Source organism: Nipponia nippon, unplaced genomic scaffold, assembly GCF_047370975.1.
Source record: "Nipponia nippon isolate SJK-2023a ecotype South Korea unplaced genomic scaffold, ASM4737097v1 scaffold_7, whole genome shotgun sequence".
NCBI classification, from domain to species: Eukaryota; Metazoa; Chordata; class Aves; order Pelecaniformes; family Threskiornithidae; genus Nipponia; species Nipponia nippon.
Genome location: NW_028262391.1, coordinates 17,448,341 through 17,469,527, shown reverse-complemented (window position 1 = coordinate 17,469,527; position 21,187 = coordinate 17,448,341). Strand labels below are relative to the sequence as shown.

Here is a 21,187-nt window from a genome sequence, read left to right as displayed (position 1 = left end):
TGGGCGGGGGCAGCGGCGGGAGGAGGAGACCCCTCCGGAGGGGGGCGGGCGGCTCGCGCCCACCTCCGCGGCGGCGGCGGCGGCAGCGGCGGCGGCGGCGGCGGCGGGGCCCCTCCCCCGGGGGCGGGGCCGCCCGGGCCGGCGGGCTGCTGGCGCCTCCCCCCCTCCCCCCCCCCCTCCCCGCCGTCCCCTCAGTAACTTGGCCGCCTTTTATCGGGCGAGCGGCGAGGCGGAGAGTTTATTGGTGCCGGAGCTGCGGCGCGGCCGGGGCGGGGAGCGAGCGCGGCGGAGGGCGGGGGGGCGCCCGGCCCGGCCCGGTCCGGTCCGGGACGATGCTGCGGCTGGTGTCGCTGAAGTTGGGGCGGCTGTACCGCTACGTGAAGCTGGCGGTGCTGGGCAGCCTGGCGGCGGCGCTGGTGCTGAACACGCACTCGCTGCTGGCCTCGCTGCAGCGCAACGAGCTGTCGGAGCGGCGCTTCCTGCAGCTCAATAAGTGCCCGGCCTGCTGGGGCACCAGCTGGTGCCGCAAGTTCCTCAACGGGCAGCTGCGGCTGGAGAGCTGGGGCCGCCTGCGCCTCTTCGACTTCTTCAACGTCAAGAACGTCTACTTCGCCCGCTACGGGGAGCCCCGCGAGGGCAGCCGCCGCGTCGTCCTCAAGCGCCTGGGCTCGGCGCAGGAGCTCGCCGACATCGACACCAAGATCTGCCGCCGCGCCACCGGCAGGGGCCGCTGCGACCTCCTGCAGGCCCTGCACGCCACCGAGTTCGCCAGCCTCAACGGCGACGTGCGGCTCCTCACCCCCGACGCCGTGGAGGGCTGGTCGGACCTGGTGCACTGCCCCTCGCAGCGCTTGCTCGACCGCCTGGTCCGCCGCTACGCCGAGACCAAGGACTCGGGCAGCTTCCTGCTGCGCAACCTGAAGGACTCGGAGCGCATGCAGCTCCTCATCACCCTCGCCTTCAACCCCGAGCCGCTGGTGCTGCAGGTAAGCGCGCCCCACGGCGCCCGGCCGGCCGGCAGTGCCGGGGTGGGCGCCCGCCCCGCCTGCTCTCCTTGGTGCTGCACAGCCGCCCCCGCCTGCCCCGCCTGCGCAGGGGCCGCCGGGCCCCTTGCTGGAAGCCCCGGCCCGGCCCAGCGCCCTCCGTGGCCCTTCGCCCCCGCTTCCCCCGCCGTGGCCGGGGTCTGGTTTGCAGCTGTGCCTGCGCGGGGGAGAGCGGGGCGAGCAGGGCTGCTGGGAGGCTGGCCGCCAACAGCGGCGAGGGGCGGGGGTCGTCCTCGAGGTCTCTGCCCTAGCAGTGACTCCCGTGTAAAGATACCAGCTGGGTGGGCTGAGGAGGGGGTCTCCGATTCCCACTCTGGGCAGGAGGCCTTTCTTTATCACACTCAGTCTCATAGTTTTTCTGTCTTCCTCAAAGACTTTGTGCGTTTTCCCGATTTGCCTTCCTCCTCCGTGCTACCGTGCATGAAGGCTTCAACTCCTTCTGCATCCTGCGTGCCGTTCTCATCTAGGCAGGGAGCTTGCTTTTCTCTTCGGTAGCGAACACGGAAAGCAAGCAGCTGTTCTGCAGGAAGCAGGTGGGGTGGCACGCTCTAAGGCAGATGCTTTCTGGTGGATTCAATGCCCTTCTTACAGTTAAGTGTTAGGCTTTAATCCTGTGGCGTGTCCCATAATGCCCATTCCTAGGCAGCTGTGGGAAGCGTTGATTAGTTTCTTAGGGTCTAGTTTAATAGTTAGTGGGTAGAGACTTTACTATAAAGCTATTGTGCTTTCCTTGTCAAAAACTCACTTGTGCTATGTCATGTTCTTATGTGAACTAAATACAATTTTTGTTTTTCTGTTAGTAAAAATTAGAAATAGGTATTTTGTCGCCTGGACAAATAAATGAACAGTATTCTCTTTTCAGTGGTTACATATTTTATATTCTTTAACTGGGGGGACTGGTTATGTGCGCAGACCAGAAATTTGTGCTGTAACATGTCACATACATTTTTAGGCGAAAAATTTGTGGGAAACTCTTTTATTCTGTGGCACCACTCAGTTGCTTCTATTGCATATCTGTTTAGATTGGGAGCTTTGCATTTTGGCTCTTAACACTACTGAGGGAACTCCAAGTATGCCTTTAAGTTGGACTCGGAATTGTTTTGTCTAGCTACTGGACTGTCCTTGCCTTTATCCGATGTATGATAAAAGTATTTGCAAATACGTTCGAAAGCATCACTGCGTGATTACTGTTATAAACATCTGCTGTTTCTCTAGTAAGAGGCCAAGAAATATCTAATGCTCAAAAAGCAGTGCTGCAGGCTTTACCCTCCAGCAAATTCACCTGATTAATTTCTAGAGAATGCATGTATGAACTCTAGTTTATTAAAAGTATGGTTTTGGGTAGTATGCCTTCCACCCTTCAGTCTCTCCATGGACAGCTCTTGAGTTTTGTTTTTGAAGTTTCCAGTTTGCTTCTCAGTGGACTTAGGGTACAGTATGTGTCTTCCATTTTGCTGTGAAGTTGCTCCTGAGCACAGTGAAAAAGGAAACTCCACTTAAGTAAGAAAATCAAAACTTCTTTGCTTTTCTGAGTATATTTGGAAATTCTTTGAGAATTGGTTTGTTTTGGCTGCATTTCATACAATGTACAGTTTTGGTTTTGAACACTGGTTCCAACATACCGAGCATGGACCTAGGTGGTCAGAAAACAGCTCTGTATGTTTCTTCATAATTTGCGGGGCCAATGTACTCTTTACAGACAAAATGCACAGCACAGTTGCAGCATTTACTATTGTGGGGTGGATCAAAGACAGTGGGGAGCACTGGTTGATTTAAGAGCCTTGATTCCCATCAGCTTGATAAGCTGTGGATGAGCCCTGAGGCTGTCAAGCAAATCTGTTGAAGAGATGAAAATCTTTGGCTGTGAACTTAATGAGCACTTTGCTCACCATTTATCTTAACGAAGGTGCTGCTGAGAACAGAGCAGGTCACATTGGTGGGAATTGAGGCAGCCTTTACCAGTCCAGAGTGTGGTAAAGTTGTCTGTCACCTCTTATCAGATCAAAAGTGTTTTGCAGGGTATTGTAAATTTTGATCAATAGGCATATCCTGGAAAATATTTCTGGGGAACTTCAGACCAGCTTTGTGTGTTGAAACACTCTTAATATATTCTCCAGAAGAGTATTCGTCAACTTTGGTAATGGGTACTGAAGGTTTGAATACCTTCCCTCAGTTGGGAATGAAGTATCTTAAATATATGAATCTGAATGCACTCTTCTCATTTGCATAATATGTCACGCACCACTCCATTCTCAGCCTGTACCTGAGAAACACGTAAGGAACGGTAATTCTGTGTTATGCAGCTATTGCAACAGCAAGATGCAATGCACTCTTTTTGAGAGGGGTGAAGTTACTTTCCAGAAGTGATAACTGACTGCTGAGAAGTTTGCTTGTATTTATACATAAGATATGTAAAACATCTTATGGTATAGTTTCTGCAGTATTGACGAGGGCAGATACTGGCATGGGAATGAGTCCTGTAGGCTTGTTCTAAAAACCAGCTGCTTCCAAGAAAGGAAACCTGCATGACGTCATGTGAAGAATCAGATTTTAATTTTAAATAAATAAAAAAATAAAAACTTGATGCATTTAACTGATGCTGTCTGTCACTGGAAGGCACAAGGAAAAGTATTGCTAGCTTTTGCCTTGAGCTTTTCATGAATCACTACTGTGACTGTTTAAGACTGTCATGAATAACGGTTTTGGTTTAGAAGCAGAGATAACTTCTAAATTCTCAGTGTTCAGTGCATTAAAGTTCTGTGTTCTTTAATTGAGTTACAGGAGCAGCCAAATGTAAATAGGCACTGAATTTAAAGCTGGATCTTTGATTTATAACAGAAAATTCACTTTAACCATCTACTAGATCTAGTAATTTGTGGATTATAAGACTTTTTATCAGAGATTGGGATTTTAGCTTGAAGCCTATTTGGAGTATGGATTATTTCTAAAGTGGTGTTGCTTACAAAATGCATATTGTCACAACTGACTTACAGCTTTTGCTGTAGGAAGTTTTCAAGTGGGGCTTTAACCCATAGCATGATATACTTTTGTTACAAGTCTCTGAACAGTAGTAAAACAGCACAGTTTTGTATAGATTACTTATTGTAATCCTAACTCAATATTTGCATTTTTTATAGCTTTCTTGTTAACCTTCTTTATCCACATTTGTTAAACAGTTGCATAGGTGTACTCAATGAAGAATTCAACCCCTTTTGCCATTTTACTTCATGAAGCAAGTAGGAGGACAGCTGTGTTATTATTCGGTACAGTTTACATCTTTTCTGGGTATTAAAATATTATTTTTACTTTCATAGAATCTCGCTAAACTAGTCAGCAATTAAATCCTGAAACAACCTGTACGTGAGGGTTGAGGAAAGAATTTTTTAACTTGAAGTATAAATGTTTAAGATTTAACTTCTGATAGGTTTGGTTTTTTTTCCTTCCTCTTTCTAATACTCCTTTCCTGCAATAAAGGCAAATACTTTTTAGTAAAATAAGTTCTGATCTGTAATCAAAATTTGATACATCTAAACCAATATTCTACATAAACATGAACAGCTTATTCAGACTAAAGCAACAACAAAACTTGCTGCTCTTCCCTTCAACTCATTTAATGGGAAACAGCATTTTAAATAGGAATCACCTGGAGGATAGGATCTATGCCTGGCATCTGATTCATAATTGAATATGATGACCATGTGCGTCAAACACTTGCAAAGATAGGTTGGCCAAAGTTGCCTTGTGAAGAAATAGCAAAATTTTTAAAATAAATTGGATTAGACTGAGTGCAGCGTGAATATTCACTTATTGCAGAGTTCATAGAACCAGCATGGATGTAAGTAGATTTATCCTCACCCTATGACTTTTTATAAACCATCCACCTTCTAGTTTGTCTCTTAAAAATAACTGTAGTGGAGAAACTTTTCTTCCTTTTTTTAACCATGATGTGCATTCAAATAATGGATGTTATTCAACTTTATGAAGTAACATGATAAATTTTTATCTTCACTGGCAAATAGAAACATAAACTTACTGTTACAGAACCACAAATGTTTGCTACCTATTGTTAATTTCCATAGAGGCTAAGATTGATGTTCAGTCTCTGACTCTTACAAAAATTTTTCTTTTTTTTTTTTTTCCCCAGTTCCTAACAGGATTTTTTCCAAAACCAAGGCAGTTCAACAGAAAGATTTGGGGAAATAGTTACGCTTTCTAGACATACCTCTTATTTTCCATAGAGCTCCTGCACTGATCTCTATCAGCCTCCAGATTTCCTACGTAGAGCCACTGTAGCTGTCTCTTAACATTTCTTGAGCTGCTGTTGTGTGCCACCATAGCTGCCATGCTGTGAGCCATGGTATGCAACCATGCATTGTACAACACATGAAGGCCTGCGACAAAGTTTTAAGTTTTGTACTTAAACACGAAAAAAACTTCCAAAATAAAAAACGCCCAAAAAAACAGGGCAAAGTGGAGAATTCCTTGTTCTGGGAATTGGGGAAATTACAGTATAACTCACTACTGGTGAAGTAAGAAATTGTTTCTAGATAAGATAATTGTGTTTTTTCAGTAAAGTGGCTGTATTTCTCCTAAGATCTTACGGTTAGCTGTGAAAGACAGATTACATCTGTCGCGGCGAAACTGAAACATAGGTTCTATTAATTGTTGTGGCAAAAGTGCATCTAGAGCTGGTCTTGCAATACTCAGTCTTGCCTTTGTGCTGGCTATTGTATTGGTGTACAGTACCGCCAGATGCACTATGAAAATGACAGTGCATTTGCTTTGTTTTCAAAGCAAACTTGAGGTTTGCACCCAAACTTTGCTATTAAAATAAAAATAAATAAAATGCTTACAAGTAATGTGTTTTTTTTATTCAAACTATAGAAGGTGTCTGTGAATTATATCCAGAGTGCATTAATGCAACTCTGTCTCAAGCTGTAGCTTTTAACAACCTGTTTAAAATGGAGATTCTTTAAAGAATGATGGTGAATGTTTATATCTTCTTTGTAAATTACAAGTCTCAAAGACTTTTATTCCCATACCTCTATGGAAAATAGCAGTATTTCTGCATTTTTTAATAGATTGCATAAATCATTGCCCTTCCCTCGGACGTGTATTTAGCTTTCTAAATACTTAAGCTTAACGACTTTATTCTTCTCACAACTTCTCCTTGTGGGAAAAAAAACCCACAACCAAAAAAACCCCCTAACAACAGCTGTATCTCTATTCCTAGTATAATTACTCTGCATGAACAGTCTGTTGCCACATAACCTAAAATTGTTCTGGTTTCTCTTCATGCCATCATTGGAGTTTCTGTTTGGTTGTTTTGTTACAGGAAGAACAATAATTGACATCTGGTAAACATATATTAAAACATTAAGTGTGATCTCTTTGAAACAATTTCTTGCGCTGAATTCACTCAAAGTAGCAATTTAGCCAAATGTTTTACAGAATTATTTTGCTGATCCATACATAACTCAGTAAGAAGTAAATGGGCAACTTTTCTTGCTTGGGATTTCTTTTTTTCTTTTTTTTATCATAAACAGTGTTCTAGTCATAGGCTATTTTCTTTAGTTCTATTCTAAATACATTGGTAGAATGCCATCCAGTTTTAATATTTGCTGGCTTTTAAATTTTCTTCATTACTCAATTTGGTGTTTCCAATGTGTAATTGCTGTGCTAAATACCAAGCAGTGGATTTAAGGCAGTTATCCACACTATCTGATGTGTCCTCTAGTGGACTTGTATTAAGTCCTGGCTCATACAGATACTGACATTTTGACATACTAAGTAGTATTTAGTGTGTAGTATTTTTAAATGTTGAATATTTTCCTCTGATCTTTATGAAAAAGTTTAAATGTAGTTGTTTGAGATCAGTTGTTAGTACTCATGTTACCGCCAGTTGATTTGAGGCTTTTTCATCAAAAATAATCTGCAATTTCATATATTATTCCATCTTAAAGATTCACTGTAGTCTGCTGCAGATGATTATAAATCATGACTTCCCCCCACCCTCAAAATTCCTCCCATGCAATTGGACTATTTTTTTTTTAAAGCTATTTTTTCTTATTGCAGTAAACATAAACTAGGCATAAGGAATGTCTAGTGCTACTTTATGGGTAAATGGATTTTTTTTTTCTTTTCAGGTCTTAACTTTTCTTAAAATTCTTTTTGCACAAATCAGTCGACTGCCACCTGTAGAAAAGATAATTCAGAAAGCAAGGGATTTCAATTTCACATGTTAAAGTGAAGCTTTAGTCTTTTTTAATTCCTGTTTTACATACTTCTCAGTATTGTGGAGAAAGGAGATGAATTTGTTGTTCATCCCTGAATTTCCATTGTGTGCATTTTAAAAAAGAAATGCAAAATTATTGTTTAGTTGAATTAAAATTGAGTAGGCTCATGTTACAAGAATATTCCACTGATTTGATTGTATTGAAAATTGAAGAGTTATTTTTTGCAGTGACATATAGTATACCTATTAGACCACAACTGGCTTGTACTTGTCATGTTACCATATTTAAGTATGTTCCTTAAATAATGAAAACTATTTTCATCTTTCTTTCTGATGAAACTTCCCTAAAGTGATGACATGTAAGTAAAGAAACAGGAATGTTTTAGAATAGTGTAGAAATTCTTCAAGTTATTGTGGGGTATGTATGAATGAATGTCTGTCTTAATCTAGAGGCTGCTGAGAAATCACTGTACAGACTTAAATAGAAATCCTCCTGATAAATTGTAGCTCTGAGCAGTTTTCAGAAACACAAAAAAAAATGTGTTACCTCACATTCCAAACATTGAAATACCAATGTTGTCCATTTGCTTCTGCTATGTCTGATGTAGAGGGGAAGCTGTATTTTGCTTTCCTGAATTAAGTAATTGAGGCTTTGTTTTAGTTTCTTCGATTTTTGCAAATTAACTTTCAGAAATAAGAGTGGGCCATCTCTGCTAGGACTTCTTTGTAGTGATATATTCCGGAGTCATAACTCATGAGAAGTAGATAATGATCATTTTCATCTGTTGCAAATTTAACCTGAACAAACTTTTAGGAACTACAAACTAATTTGAACAGGTAACAACCAATGCAGCATTAAATTTTCTGTACTATGGTTCTTGCATTTAATCATTATTCATTAATTTGTTTGGAGAAATGACATACCTCTGCTAATACTGTGAAACATAACTTTTACAGTTCAAGTGTTCAGCTTAATCATTGAGCAACATCTAATTCTAAGTGGGGTTATATTTGGAGTTGTCTGTGTATTTTTGTCCTACAGTGTGTCAATTAAGCCTGATATGTACCTCTCGGTGGCATGAATTTTATGTAGTAACTGGTTGAAATGTAATGAAACTGAACAAAAGTCCAATAAATGGAAGAAACATAGTTTCAATGGGAATACTAGTATTTGGAATATTCAATGAAATCCACTCGTCACTGTGTGTGTAAGCTATATATATGTACATGCTTAACTTCTGTGGGAGTTTTAGTTGAATGTCAAATTATTTGGCATATAGTTGAGAATGAAATTGTTTTCATTATACTCACTAGCATTCACAAATACATTTGAATACATATCTTGTAGAATGCACATCAATTCCTGACAAAAGAAGGCATCTGCGTTTAGACTGTGCTTTTTAACCTCCTTTGATCTGAAAAGTTTCATTGTAAAATCTGATCTCCAGGTCTGCGTGGTTCCAGAGCTTTGCTTATTTGCCTTGGTGACTAATACAAGTGCTACTTCTGTTTACACTGCAGAATCAACAGTACTCTGTGAGAGCGAACTGATTTTTTTCCTTTTGAGGAAGAACGTATTATTTAAATTCTACTTGCCATGCCAGTTTGTGCCTGGGCAAACACAGTTTAGTAGGATGATTTCAGTGAAGGCATCACAAAGAGTGTAATTTTGCCATGAAGGTCTTCGGAATCATAAAAAGTAGGAAGAGAAGTCCCCACTGTGTTTTGCATATGTTGTTTAATTCCATCATATTTAAGGTGTAACTCGGTTGGTTGGTTTTTTAGATGGAACTCAGTTTATACAAAAAACTGGTAGTCACATGTAGGATCTTCTATAGTAGTTTTGAAAATGAAAATAATATTTTTTTAATGGTACAGTGGAACAGTAGCTCAAAGACATCAGTTGTTACTTAAGCTGTTTTGGCTTTTTTTTTTTTTACCTTATTAGGATGAATTATATGTTTGATTATGATAAACTAATATTCTTTTAAGTGTTTAATTCAAAGGGGATTTGTGTTGTTGCAGACTACAATAGGCCTTATCAGCTTCAAGCTGGTGAGTCTTTACTGCATGATCTAATTCACAGCTCTGGACATTAAAAACCAGTGGCAGATTTGTATATCTTCTCATGTTTATACAGATGGAAGTGAGGAAGACAAACACACTGATAGTGTGTTTTATGCTTCAGTGAAATGATAAATTCACCCTATTAACTCTCAATATTTATTTTGAGACTACAGTGTATTTTTCTTTTTAAAGACATAAATGCTGTATTATTCTTTCAGGAACAAAGTGTCCTTTGTCCATTTGACAGGGTTGGCTTAGGTTTTTAAGCCTTGCTTAGAGAGATATCTTGTAGCTGTGCTAATTAGGGCAACTAAAATATTTTTTTGATGTACGTGTCACTGGGAATGGAGGTAGCAGAAGTTTTTGTCATATTTATTGTTTTTCATCTTTCTGTTAGAAGATTATACATATTTCTCTGAATAGAGAAAGATAACAACTTTAATGAGGGAAATCTTACTAAGCTACCTGTTTGTTGTTTTTCATATGCATTACTATATTTTAAAACACTTTTTAAAGCTTAATTGTCTGTGGTTTCCATGACATTTGTGTGTATATTCACAGATAAAATGTGAGTGGGTGCATCAGAATTGCAGATTCTTTTGTCAGATAGCCAAAAGGTTTCTGGTTTTGAACAAGTGCTTAGTTTTTATCTTAATTGTCAAATGCACATTTTTAAGTCTTCAAATGGCATATTCAAGTACAAAATTTTCTAATTAAATATTTATACTGCTAATAATTCAAGAATTAAAATAAAAACTTTATGTTATGCATTGCTCTACAGAAATCTGAGATTTTTGACAGCTGTCTACTAAGCTTTTTGTTTCTAAATGCAAGTTGTTCACAGAAAACATGTTTAATGACCATACAAATTTGTGTTCATGTCTTACTGGCTTTCGAAATTTTAATACATGAAGAAAAAAAAATCCCCATGTTAAGTTAGCTGCAGTTTCATCTAGAAAGATGCATTCAAAATAAAATAGTACAAAAAGTTACAAATCTCCGCTTGCAAAGACAACAGATCTGCACTTCAATTAATCTTCTTGACAAATTCACCAAGTGAATATAAAACTGCTGAATGGGGCACTTGTACATATTTTTATCCCCTTCGTTGGCTACTGACTTGGGTAATGAAGTATAGATGTGGCTGTTACATGCCAGTTGGACGGGAGCCAAAACAGAGATGTTGTTTGTACATGTGCAGATGTTGGCACGATTCCCTGCACTCCTGTTGTCAAAAGATCTTTTTATTGCCACAGAGTTATAAATATATCTGTGTTACAGCATGGCGTGCAGATATTTTACTAGTACTGTTTGGGATGTTCACTTCTTAATAAACCAAGCTGCTCCTAGAATTTCTTGTGTGAATCGAAATTCAGTGTACACAATGCAGGAAGCATAATAGATGTGTTTTGAAGATCAGTGTAACATTGTGACTAATGCTGTACTTTCAAAATCATTTTAATCCATTGCATAAATCCCTGCTGCTGCTGGAATGGAAAGGTCCTTTTAGCTCCTTCTTCTTTTCTGCACCTGGCTATTCAGGCCTTCTCCCTTCCTTTTGTCAGTACAAGCATGATGTGATGAGCTGGATCAGGCTACTGATCCAACTGAACACCAGCCCAGCAAGTACCAGCTGCATTGCTTTCCTAATGACATGAAGGAGGGGATTGACATGAGCGGGCTTGATGGGTTGGGAGGGATGGACACCTTCGCTTCCAGTGGTACCATGGCCTTTGCCAGGTTCAACTGTTTGTGGTTGAATTTGTATTTGGAAAGGGAGGCAAAGGCATAAGCCGAGCAGGACTGGAATATAGGAAAGGAGAGGGGTGGAAAAGAAAAGGAGTGGGGTGGTCCAAAGTCATACCTAAAGAAAAATATTTAGGTGTCATTGCTGTAGCAATTGAACTGAATATATTGCATTGAGTGCTGGTAAAATGCAGCAATATGAAAATGTTATGGACAGCTGGTGAAATCAGTTAAACCTGTGTTTGTTGAAAAAAATGTAATCGGGTAAATTTTCTCCAATTTAAGATATAAATTTGGTTTTATAAGATATGGATAAAGTAGACTTGCATGGGCACAGGACTGATAGGTACACACATTCAGACTTTCTCAATACTAAGCTGTATGGCTTTTTCCTGATAGATACTGGTAGGCAGTGTTTTGCATTTTCCTGTATGCCCCTTGATCCCACTCACTGCAATGAAAAATTTTTGCTTGCCCAGAGTTCTCTGGAGGCTATGCCTTAGCACCAACTCCTGCTTGCTGCTTTTTGAGTGAAATGACATGTTCCTTTGTAAATAACTAATTTCATTTGATGGACAACAGCCATTTGCTTATTGGTTTGTTTTCATCCAGGACTGAATACAGTAATGATAAATGCGCATGAAATCTCATTTTGGTGGCATTTATTGATGCCACAGGCATGAGTTTTCATTATATTGGTCTGTTTGTAGAATAAGTAAGGAACACTGAATTAGTACTCACTTCGTTTGTTGGAAGGTTATTTTGCTAACCACAAAATAAGCAAAAAAACCCCAGCCAACTTCTGAACTGTGGAATGTATCACTTGACTTGCCCTGAACTAGTGGATATTTGCCCCTACTTACTACCTTCATAAATTGCCCTGGAGCCAGATAAAAAACTGAAAACTAGATAATGTCATCCTTATTGCATAGTAGGTTCAGTTAGTGAGAGGTTTAGTTCTCAGTTATATGGTATCACAGCTTGAAAATACTGGTCTCAAACCCATCGAATTAGTTCTGTATCATCCTCAGGATTTTTCATGACTAGATTCGCCTATGTGGGTAGATCAGGTGATCAAAATAGAGTAGAAGTCCAGACACTTAGGCACTCCAAAAACTTTGAACTTATTCTGTTATTAATATGGGTCTGATGCCCTTTTGACCAACCAAGAAAGGTTCTTCTATACTTGCCATGTTAGAGGTTAGTTTAATGGTTTTTGCCATAAAGATGGCAAACTAAGTCAACAGTATATATTACTTTCTTCACATGTACCATATAGACAAGATTGGCTATGTAGAAACTTTGAAGAGTCCTTGAAAATTCCATAGAGGACATCTTGAGCCAGGATAGTCTGGGATGAATCCTCGGCTTCCAGTAAGATCCAGTAGTGTTAACACATAAATGGGTATTTTTACTGTCTCAAAATTATATTTGAAATATTAAATAATTTAAAAACTGTAGATGAACAAATTGCAGTGTTCTTAAGTGTTCCAAGCAAGGACCGCTGGAAGCTAGGTACAAGTTAACCTGGTACTCGGCCTTCATTTTAGATATGGGCTCAATTAGGGCCTCCATAAGATTTTATTAAATGCTCCTACTACAAGGAGCATGCTTCCAGAGCAGAAACTCGATCCTGAATCTTCTTTCCCTGTCTGAAAGGCCTTTAGAAGAAGGATGGAAATGAGCATGCTGTAAGTAGGTGAATTGGTTTGCTGGGCTGTAGACTCTCCATTTCTGTGCTGGAGATTTAAAGTGACAGCCATATGGAGTGTTAGAGTGAGGTTCTCCAGTATCAGCAGCATAGAAAGTGAAAGGAATGACCGAACCTCTTCTTTACCTTTTTTTTTGGGGGGGGAGGGTGGAGGAAGTATGGTCTGGACTCTCAATAATAACTGTTCCTTTTTCCTAGTCACCTCTGTATAGTTTTGTACTTCTTCAGATAATGATTCAGAATGGGGGAGAAAGTAATTGCAGCTGCATGTGAGTTGCTGGGATAAGTTGTACCATGGAAGCACTTGTGTTGCCCATCCATAAGAGGGGCTTTGATGTGCTTCAGTAAACCTTTTCATTAGTAGCATTTGTACTTAAAAATTCTGTAGCTAAGATTCCAGTTTTGTACTGAAATAACTTAATAGATGGAGACAATCTCTCCATGGGGTTTTGGTTTTTTACCTCCTGACACCTGCAGCTGTTGTGAAATCCTGAAAATTCGGTGTAACCAAGAGAAACTCTTGTTGCAGTGCTGAGCAAGTGTTCCTCTTCTGCTTTTTGTTCCTGTGTGTTTACCAGCAGTGTCTTTTAAAAGGTAGAGAAGATAACTGTAAGAATTTTCCTCTTGGATATTGCTAGAGGATTCATTGATCCAATGACCTGTTGGGTCAGAGGCCAGTTAGTAGTCTTTTTAATGAAACTTAGTTCCTGCCATGGAAGCATGCTTACACAGAAAACAACTAGTGAAATAGGTGTATTACAGAGCTTCTAGTGTTTCTGACCACCATCAGTACTCTAACCTTGGCTTAGTGTCAGCTGATGCCTAGTGCTTAAGATAAAATGATCAAAACTTTTTTATCAAAGGAAGCACAAACATAGGTAAAATTAAGGATTGTTGTAGGGGAGGTGCGGGTTCTAAGGCTATGGTGATTGGGTATGTAAGCACTCTTAACTTTTCTAATTCTTTTTTGAAGTGGGATACATACACAGATGGGTGAGTGCTGGGCAGCTCTTCCCTGACTGGTCTTGTAGTCCAGATCTGTTCTACGTGATGTGTTTCCTTCCAGTGTCTCTTTTCTTGATTTACCCTGAATGTTTTCTGCTATCATGGATTCCAGGAGGTATAAAACTTCCATTCAGACTGAAACGCACCATGCAGTTCAACCCTAGTGTGGTAAAACCTTTGCTACATGATCCTTGCGGAACTGATAACGATTTGCTTCTGGTGACACAATAGCAAGGTAGTACACGAGGAAGGAGCATGTGCACATAGTGGTATCTCCTAATTGTTAAAATTAGTGTGCATTCTATTCTTAGGGAGTTCTAACTTCTATGAATTTGGGGCTTCTGAACTTAGTATTTTTATGGTTTCTTCCTGATGCATAGTATGGAGGATACCTTTTAAATGCTCATCTGTTCGTATTGAAGTCTTAGGGCACCTTCAGCACAAATGAAGTAGTAAAAATATGCTGGTGTGTGGGTGTTTTTTTTTTTTTTTTTAATTGCTTGTAGTATGTTATTACTATTTAGTCTGTTATGTTAACTTCCATGAAAGCTACTACTGGGGACAGATTTAACTTTTGATAAAAACGTTGGGTGGCTGTGTGTAATAAACACACAGAGTATGTATATAGCAATTAATCAAGAGGTAGACTGTTAAGGAGTACTAGAGGCATAAGAAAGCCTAAGGTTTCTTTTATACCTTAATCTGCTCTGTAATCCTTTCAGTGAGATCTTCAAGTGAGAGGATCCTCAAAGGAATCCAGTCAACTGGGGAAAATGGGAAGGGGGTGGCAGGAAAAGGAGATGTCACTTTTTAAAGCTTTTTCCTTTAGGTTATTAAAAAAAATGGTTTTAATTAAAAATTGCAGATGCAAAATTATCTTGGTGGGAAGTACACTTGTGTTAGTACAACAGATGTGTATAAAACAGCAATAGAAAAAGATAGTTGGTGGAATTGTGCATGTGAAAATAGGTACCTTTCCCTTTAGTAGTCCAACAGGGCCTCTTGCTCACACAAATATATTTTATGTTGTTTTTTTCTTTCTCTTCAAAACTTAGAAGTATATGTAAATGTCATGTTGATGGGTATTTACAGGCATCTCTCCTAAATTTTATTGAACAGCCTTTTAAAATCTAAGCTGTTTTGTATTAATGAAAATTTTAAAAAATCTTTTTATATACAGAGTTTTCCATCTGATGAGGGTTGGCCATTCGCAAAGTACTTAGGAGCATGCGGAAGAATGGTGGCTGTCAATTACGTTGGAGAAGAGCTGTGGAGTTACTTTAATGCACCATGGGAGAAACGAGTGGATCTGGCCTGGCAATTAATGGAAATAGCTGAGCAGCTGACAAATAATGACTTTGAATTTGCACTCTACCTCCTTGATGTCAGCTTTGACAACTTTGCAGTTGGACCGAGAGATGGGAAAGTTATCATTGTAGATGCAGAAAACGTTCTGGTAGCAGACAAAAGGTTAATCAGACAAAGTAAGTCTCTTCTTTCTCTCCGCTCCCCTCACCCCATGTCTCTTGCTTCTTTCTCTACAAGCACAATGTTTAAAGTATGTGTAGTTGCTAAATACCCATTTTGTTGGCTTTATAACTAGACTACTAATTAACAAACTAATTAGCTTTCTTCTGCAATTAGACCACTAATTGACCAGTTTGTCAATTTTATGAAGTGTTGAACTTACGTGAACTTGATTTACATATACTTTCAATCTCTGTAATCCTGCTTAAATGGAAAGGTGGGGGTGGGAGGAGAGGGTTTGGACGTTGGACAGGTTTGTACAGATGGATGGACAGATAGACAGATGGGCTGGCTGACTGACTTGTCTACCTTAGCTAAAAGAGAGAGGTTCCTTTCATCTTTTCCGGACGTCTGTAAGGATGGAAGTCTTGGCATACTATTTTCTGTGAATGGCAAGACAGTCTTACTGCCTGCTTTGCCTTAGTTACATAGTCTGCCTCTGGTTCAGTTGTTCAGGTAGGTGCTCTGTAATAATGGAACTGAAGGAATGAGTAATTTTAGTGCTGTTTCCAAATGGGAATAGTGAAAATTTGTTCATCTTCCTGTCAACTGTAAAAGCTCAAAGCAGTGACAGCAGGAGAGATGTTTGACAAAGTGGCATTACATGGGTTTATATTCCTTTTGAGCTTATAAGGAAAATTTTACAGACCTAAGGGCTAGAGACATTGAACATGAAACCCGAGATTCTGTAGAAGTTTGTGGCAGTAGGCCAAGTGATTCCAGTCTGCTTTGGGTGAATGGATTTTTTTAAGCTTTGCAAATAGACTTCATGTGCTGTGCTGCTGAATTAACATTGAGACTATATTTTCTATCCACACACTTTTCTACAATGAAGTATGGTTTTTGTTGGGTTTTTTTTTGGTTGGTTGTTGGTTTTTTTTGGCGATGTGGGGTTTTGGTTTTTGTTCTTGGGGTTTTGTAGGGGTTTTTGTTTTTTGTTTTTTGTTTTTTTTTGTTTGTATTGGATTTATTATACGTTTTCAGGGAGCTTAGATTAAAATTATCTGAGCCTACCAAGAAAAATCTTTTAATGTATTGGATATCCAGTACATTTACTTTAGTACCTATGGGCCACACAAATAAACTTTCTTCTTTTTTTTTTTTTTTCTTTTCTTTTTCCACCCTGTTAAAATATATAGTACTTAAGACTTTGACTTTTGGAGCATGTCTGAATTGCTCAGTCACAAGATGACCAAATGAACTCTGAGAAGGCTGATGAGTACATGGAATAGGAGCAAGTAGCATCTCGCAGAAACTGAATGCTGAAAGTGTCACGCTTATATCTGTTGTCTATAGTTCTCAGACTAATTTGGATCTAACTAGGATTTTGCTGCATGATTTGTAATTAACAATTAATCAAGAACACAGAAAATAAATGAGGACACAAGAAAGTTCTCAGTCTTTGTATAAACTTGACATTTAATACTGATTTCATTAATCTCCTGGAAAGTTTCATTAAACAATCTCTGTCTAGAGTGATTAATATGCCTGTTTAGATATTTGAATATGTACATTCTGTCCAGTTGCACTGTACAGTAATATCTAATTGTGCTCTATGTGGGATATCATAGTTGAGTTTGAAGTCTTTTTTTCCCATTCTCCTTTGCTGGCTTTTTTTCCATTTCGAGTTTGCTGTTCATTGTACAAGTTTTACATCATATTTTTATAGTTTTAGCAGTCATCCTTCAGTATGCTTTTTTCCTAGTCTGGCTTGCAGTGTGCCATAAATGAGTAGACTGATAGTCAGCTCAGAGACTACCAAACACAGATAAATTTTTCTTTGTACCTCACAGTGCTAAAAGAGATCTGCAAAACTGTGAGACTCCGTGACCAGGACCTCTTCTCAAAGCTGGCAGTAATCTAGAAACCTAAGATGAAAGTTTTCTAACAAAAAGTAGTGAGAACTAAGGAGATCTCACACTTAGTAACTTTTTATGTATTATTGTATAAGGTATTTTCTGTAAATCAGGTTTTAAGTTAAAGAAAACTTTGACAAGGCCACTAGTTACACCTTCAAATTTTGATAACTTTTTAAATATATGTAAGGCAGGTTTATACATGTATGTAAATGCCATTTGTTTTGTTGAATTTTTTCTTTCTTCAAAGATTATATGTAATGCATCTGCTTTTTTATATGCACTTCTTAGTTACTACCCTGTCTGAAGTAAGAGGTTGGAAGGTAATGTTTCAGAAGTTTATGGCAATTACTTTGCAGTGTTTTTTTGTTCTTTGGTAGACCACTTCACAGTATGAGTTCCCAGGGCAACTGGAGAAACCAAATCTATGTTGCTAAAATAAATCATGTTGCTTGTTTGTTTTTCTCTCAACTTCAGCTGTGAATCATTTTCTTGTACTTGTTTGTGCCACATTTTTTCCTCTGGGTATGTGTGTGAATGTAGATTTCATGTGTTTAATGTGCTATTTTTTCTGCTGCCCTCTCTTTGCTATCTATTTTACCCTCTTTCTTTCTTTCCCTTATTTTTTGTATTGCCAGGACCATTTCAGCAGAAGGGTCAGATGCAATCTTAGACTACAACACTTAAGAGTTCATCTAAACAGAGTTGCTTTATATTTTAAATATCACCAGTTTGCTGTGTATTGAGCTTCTGATTGTATTCAGATACATGTATGCTCTTTCCTCCTCTCTCTCACTTTTTTTTTTACTGTCTCCTTGTATTTCACAGATAAACCTGAAAACTGGGATGTATGGTATGAAAGCAAATTTGATGACTGTGATAAAGAAGCTTGTCTGTCCTTCTCGAAAGAGATTCTTTGTGCTCGTGTCACTGTGGACCACAATTATTACGCTATTTGTCAGAACCTTTTATCAAGACATGCCACATGGCGTGGCACTTCTGGAGGACTACTTCATGACGCCCCAGCTGAAATTGCCAAAGATGGCCGACTTGAGGCCTTGCTGGATGAGTGTGCCAACCCAAAGAAGCGATACGGTAGATTCCAAGCTGCAAAAGAACTGCGTGAATACCTTGCACAATTGAGTAACAATGTGAGGTAGTCCACAGTGAAAATTTTTTGCAACACTGACTAAAACACTATTGCAAAGACACACATAAAATGAAGTTGTGAACTTATGTATTAAAAAGAGAAAATACAAAAAAACCCTAGTTTATCAGTTTTCTAAAAACCATAAAAATATAATTTTATGGTGTTATAATGTTCCTTTGCAAACAGAGAAGGTACTCACTGAATTAAAACTTGAGCTACTATTGACTCTCCTCCCTAACTATTTAAAAGGGAGTGGGTCAAAAAAGACTGTGATAGCTTAATTGACAGCTTGTGTGTCAAAGGGTACTTTACATAGAACTGCATTAGTGTCACAGTTTTGTGAAGCTGATGTTTTTACTTGGAAAATCAAGTTAGCCTGATGGCCTGTTTTAAAGGCCTTTTTCCTGACATCATTGTCTCATTTTTGTGTTTGTTTAAACACCTTGAAGTGGCATTTACATACAGGTAAATCTAGCTGTCTGCATTGTTTCAAATTTAACGGGCTTTCATGTTAATGCTGTGCAGTACATTCCTACTGTGAGTGCAGGATTCCCACGTTTACTGTCTAATTTTAGGGGGTTTTACACTGTATTTTACTATGCTTAGACATTGTGTATTTTTTTTTTTTAAGATCATCATAAACTCGAATGTCATTTGAACTAACATCCATTTGATGTCTTTTGTAGTTCTGCCATTGGAAATATCACTTAATGTAATTATTGTACAAAACTTCTACCCTTCATGCCAGTATATACACATGACTGTTTAGCAGGAAATCATGGTATGAGCAAACTCATATTTTTAACAGACATAATTTGAGAATTAGAGAGAGACTACAATAAAAAGTTCTGTATTAATTTAAATTGGGGATAGAAGCTTGACTAAAAATAAAAATTCACTAGTCCAGTGTAGTTAAGCATAAACCAAAGAAAATGGTTTTGTTTATTAGTTTCTAAACAAACAGTAAAGAAAAAATGCTATATCGTAGTGAAGCTAATAATTCTTGAAATTCAAATTTCAGTGGTCCTTGGTTACTCTTTGAAGGACTTCTAGAACTATGTGCTTATACTAGAAGAAAAATCTAATTTGAATAATAATGTCTAGAAAGTTAGCAGTTTGTTTTACATTATTCCCAATTCTGTTGAATTCAAGTGTAATGGAGTTTACTAAATATTCGTCTTTTGGTTTACCAGCTAAGTTGATTAAGCTGTGTTCACTAGAGACACCTTTTCTTGAACTAAGTTTGACTATTCCCAGTGCAGTTAAAATTGACTTGTTGAGGTTTGTGTAAATCTAGAGCTGTTTTCATAAATTACAGTTTTTATAAAAACCTCAGTTACTGCTACAAGAACTCACTTCAAAGCTTCCTCCTCATTTTTTTTTCCCCAACTACTATAATGCTTCATTTTCCTGAAGTCTTATTCATAAAAAGACACTCTTAGGAAATGTATGCATATTAGTTCTTGTAACAGTAACGAAGGAAACTAATATTTCTTAAATGCGTGTATAAAACAATCTTCCGTGCAAGATAAAAAGAATTCTGAGCAAGGTAGTACGTGCTACTTTCAAGGGCAAAATTAGCCTGCCTCTCATACTGCATCAAAGACTGATGGAAACTGTTGCTTTACCAAATTGCTGCAAGTGCAAGCTGAGGAAAATAGCAAACTCACTCACTGGCCCTTCTTTCTCAAAGCTCAAAAAGTGGAGTCATATAAAGATGCAGAGTGCTTTTTGATTTCTTAGATGACTGTGATAAGGATATTTTAGAATTCGAAATTCTTACTTTGTCATCTTTGCCTATGTAGTCCTAGTTTGCTCCCAATCCCTTGTCTCGTTTTCTGAAGTTAGAATGCTCAATGCAGCTTTTAATTTTAATTTCTCCCCTCATTTGAAAACTGTTTTACATGCTTGCTCTGGCACAAGCTGTCAGAGAAGGTTCATGTTATTTTTCATCATAAAGTCCACTTATTTGAAGAAGAGAGACTAACCCTCAGACTAGGTAATACTACCCTACCATAAAAGCCTTGACTTATCACTAACGTTGTTTTTTAAACATCTACCACATTTCCCAATGAGCGAGTGGAGTGTGATTGTTAAAAGTCGTAAAAGAAACAAACACTGCCAGTTCTGGTTACTACTGGAGGCAGTTCTGTAACTGTCAGAATGTCCTATCAGATTTGGTTTGGGTTTAGTTCCCTCAGAAATAAGTTACTAAAGCCAATTATAAAAGGAATTTGGAACTTTAAAAAAAGCCAACACTACAGGGAAAACATTGTGGAGAGCAATAAATCTTGTTCCGTTTGCACCTATCAGATATTTATTGTACAATAACAGTTTATATTTTTAGCCATTGCCCATTATTATTGATGAACACGGTGAAATATTTTTGAATGAGATGTTTGGGGTTTGTATGTGCATTACAATTGTCCTTTTGTACTGTAAGTTACTGTTTGATTGGAATATTTTATCAAAACTGTCTCCCTGTGCCTTTATATTACAAGAAAGTTGTTGCTGCAACTTCTAATGATATTAATAAAGAATACTTTAAGAACCTCATCTCAGATATTCATTTTCAGATCAGTTGGTCTTCTAAGATTGACTTAGTCTAGAATGCATTAAAATGTACATAGAACTAGTTTTTGTAGTGTTGCAGAATGCACCATCATCAAAAGTGACAGGAACTTTTTTCCCCTCCTTCTTTCTAGTAGGCTGTTTGATCCACAGTATGAATGATCTGTCAGGAATCTTTTTGTTTTGGAGATTATCATAAGTAGGACTAATTTTCTTAAAAACAACTTGATCAAGCCATATCTTTCTGTTCTATTAACTGAAAAAAATATTTTCAAA

General features: G+C 38.5%; 1 protein-coding gene across 1 annotated transcript; it reads left to right on the top strand.

The window, feature by feature from the left end:
- The first annotated feature begins 205 nt into the window (after positions 1-205).
- On the top strand, positions 206-20,896 carry DIPK2A (divergent protein kinase domain 2A). Its single transcript, XM_087739609.1, has 3 exons — positions 206-986; positions 14,988-15,291; positions 18,019-20,896. Exons 1-3 carry the CDS (start codon positions 333-335, stop codon positions 18,348-18,350), a joined length of 1,290 nt encoding a protein of 429 aa, XP_087595735.1. The 5' UTR covers positions 206-332; the 3' UTR covers positions 18,351-20,896.
- The last annotated feature ends 291 nt before the right edge of the window (positions 20,897-21,187 follow it).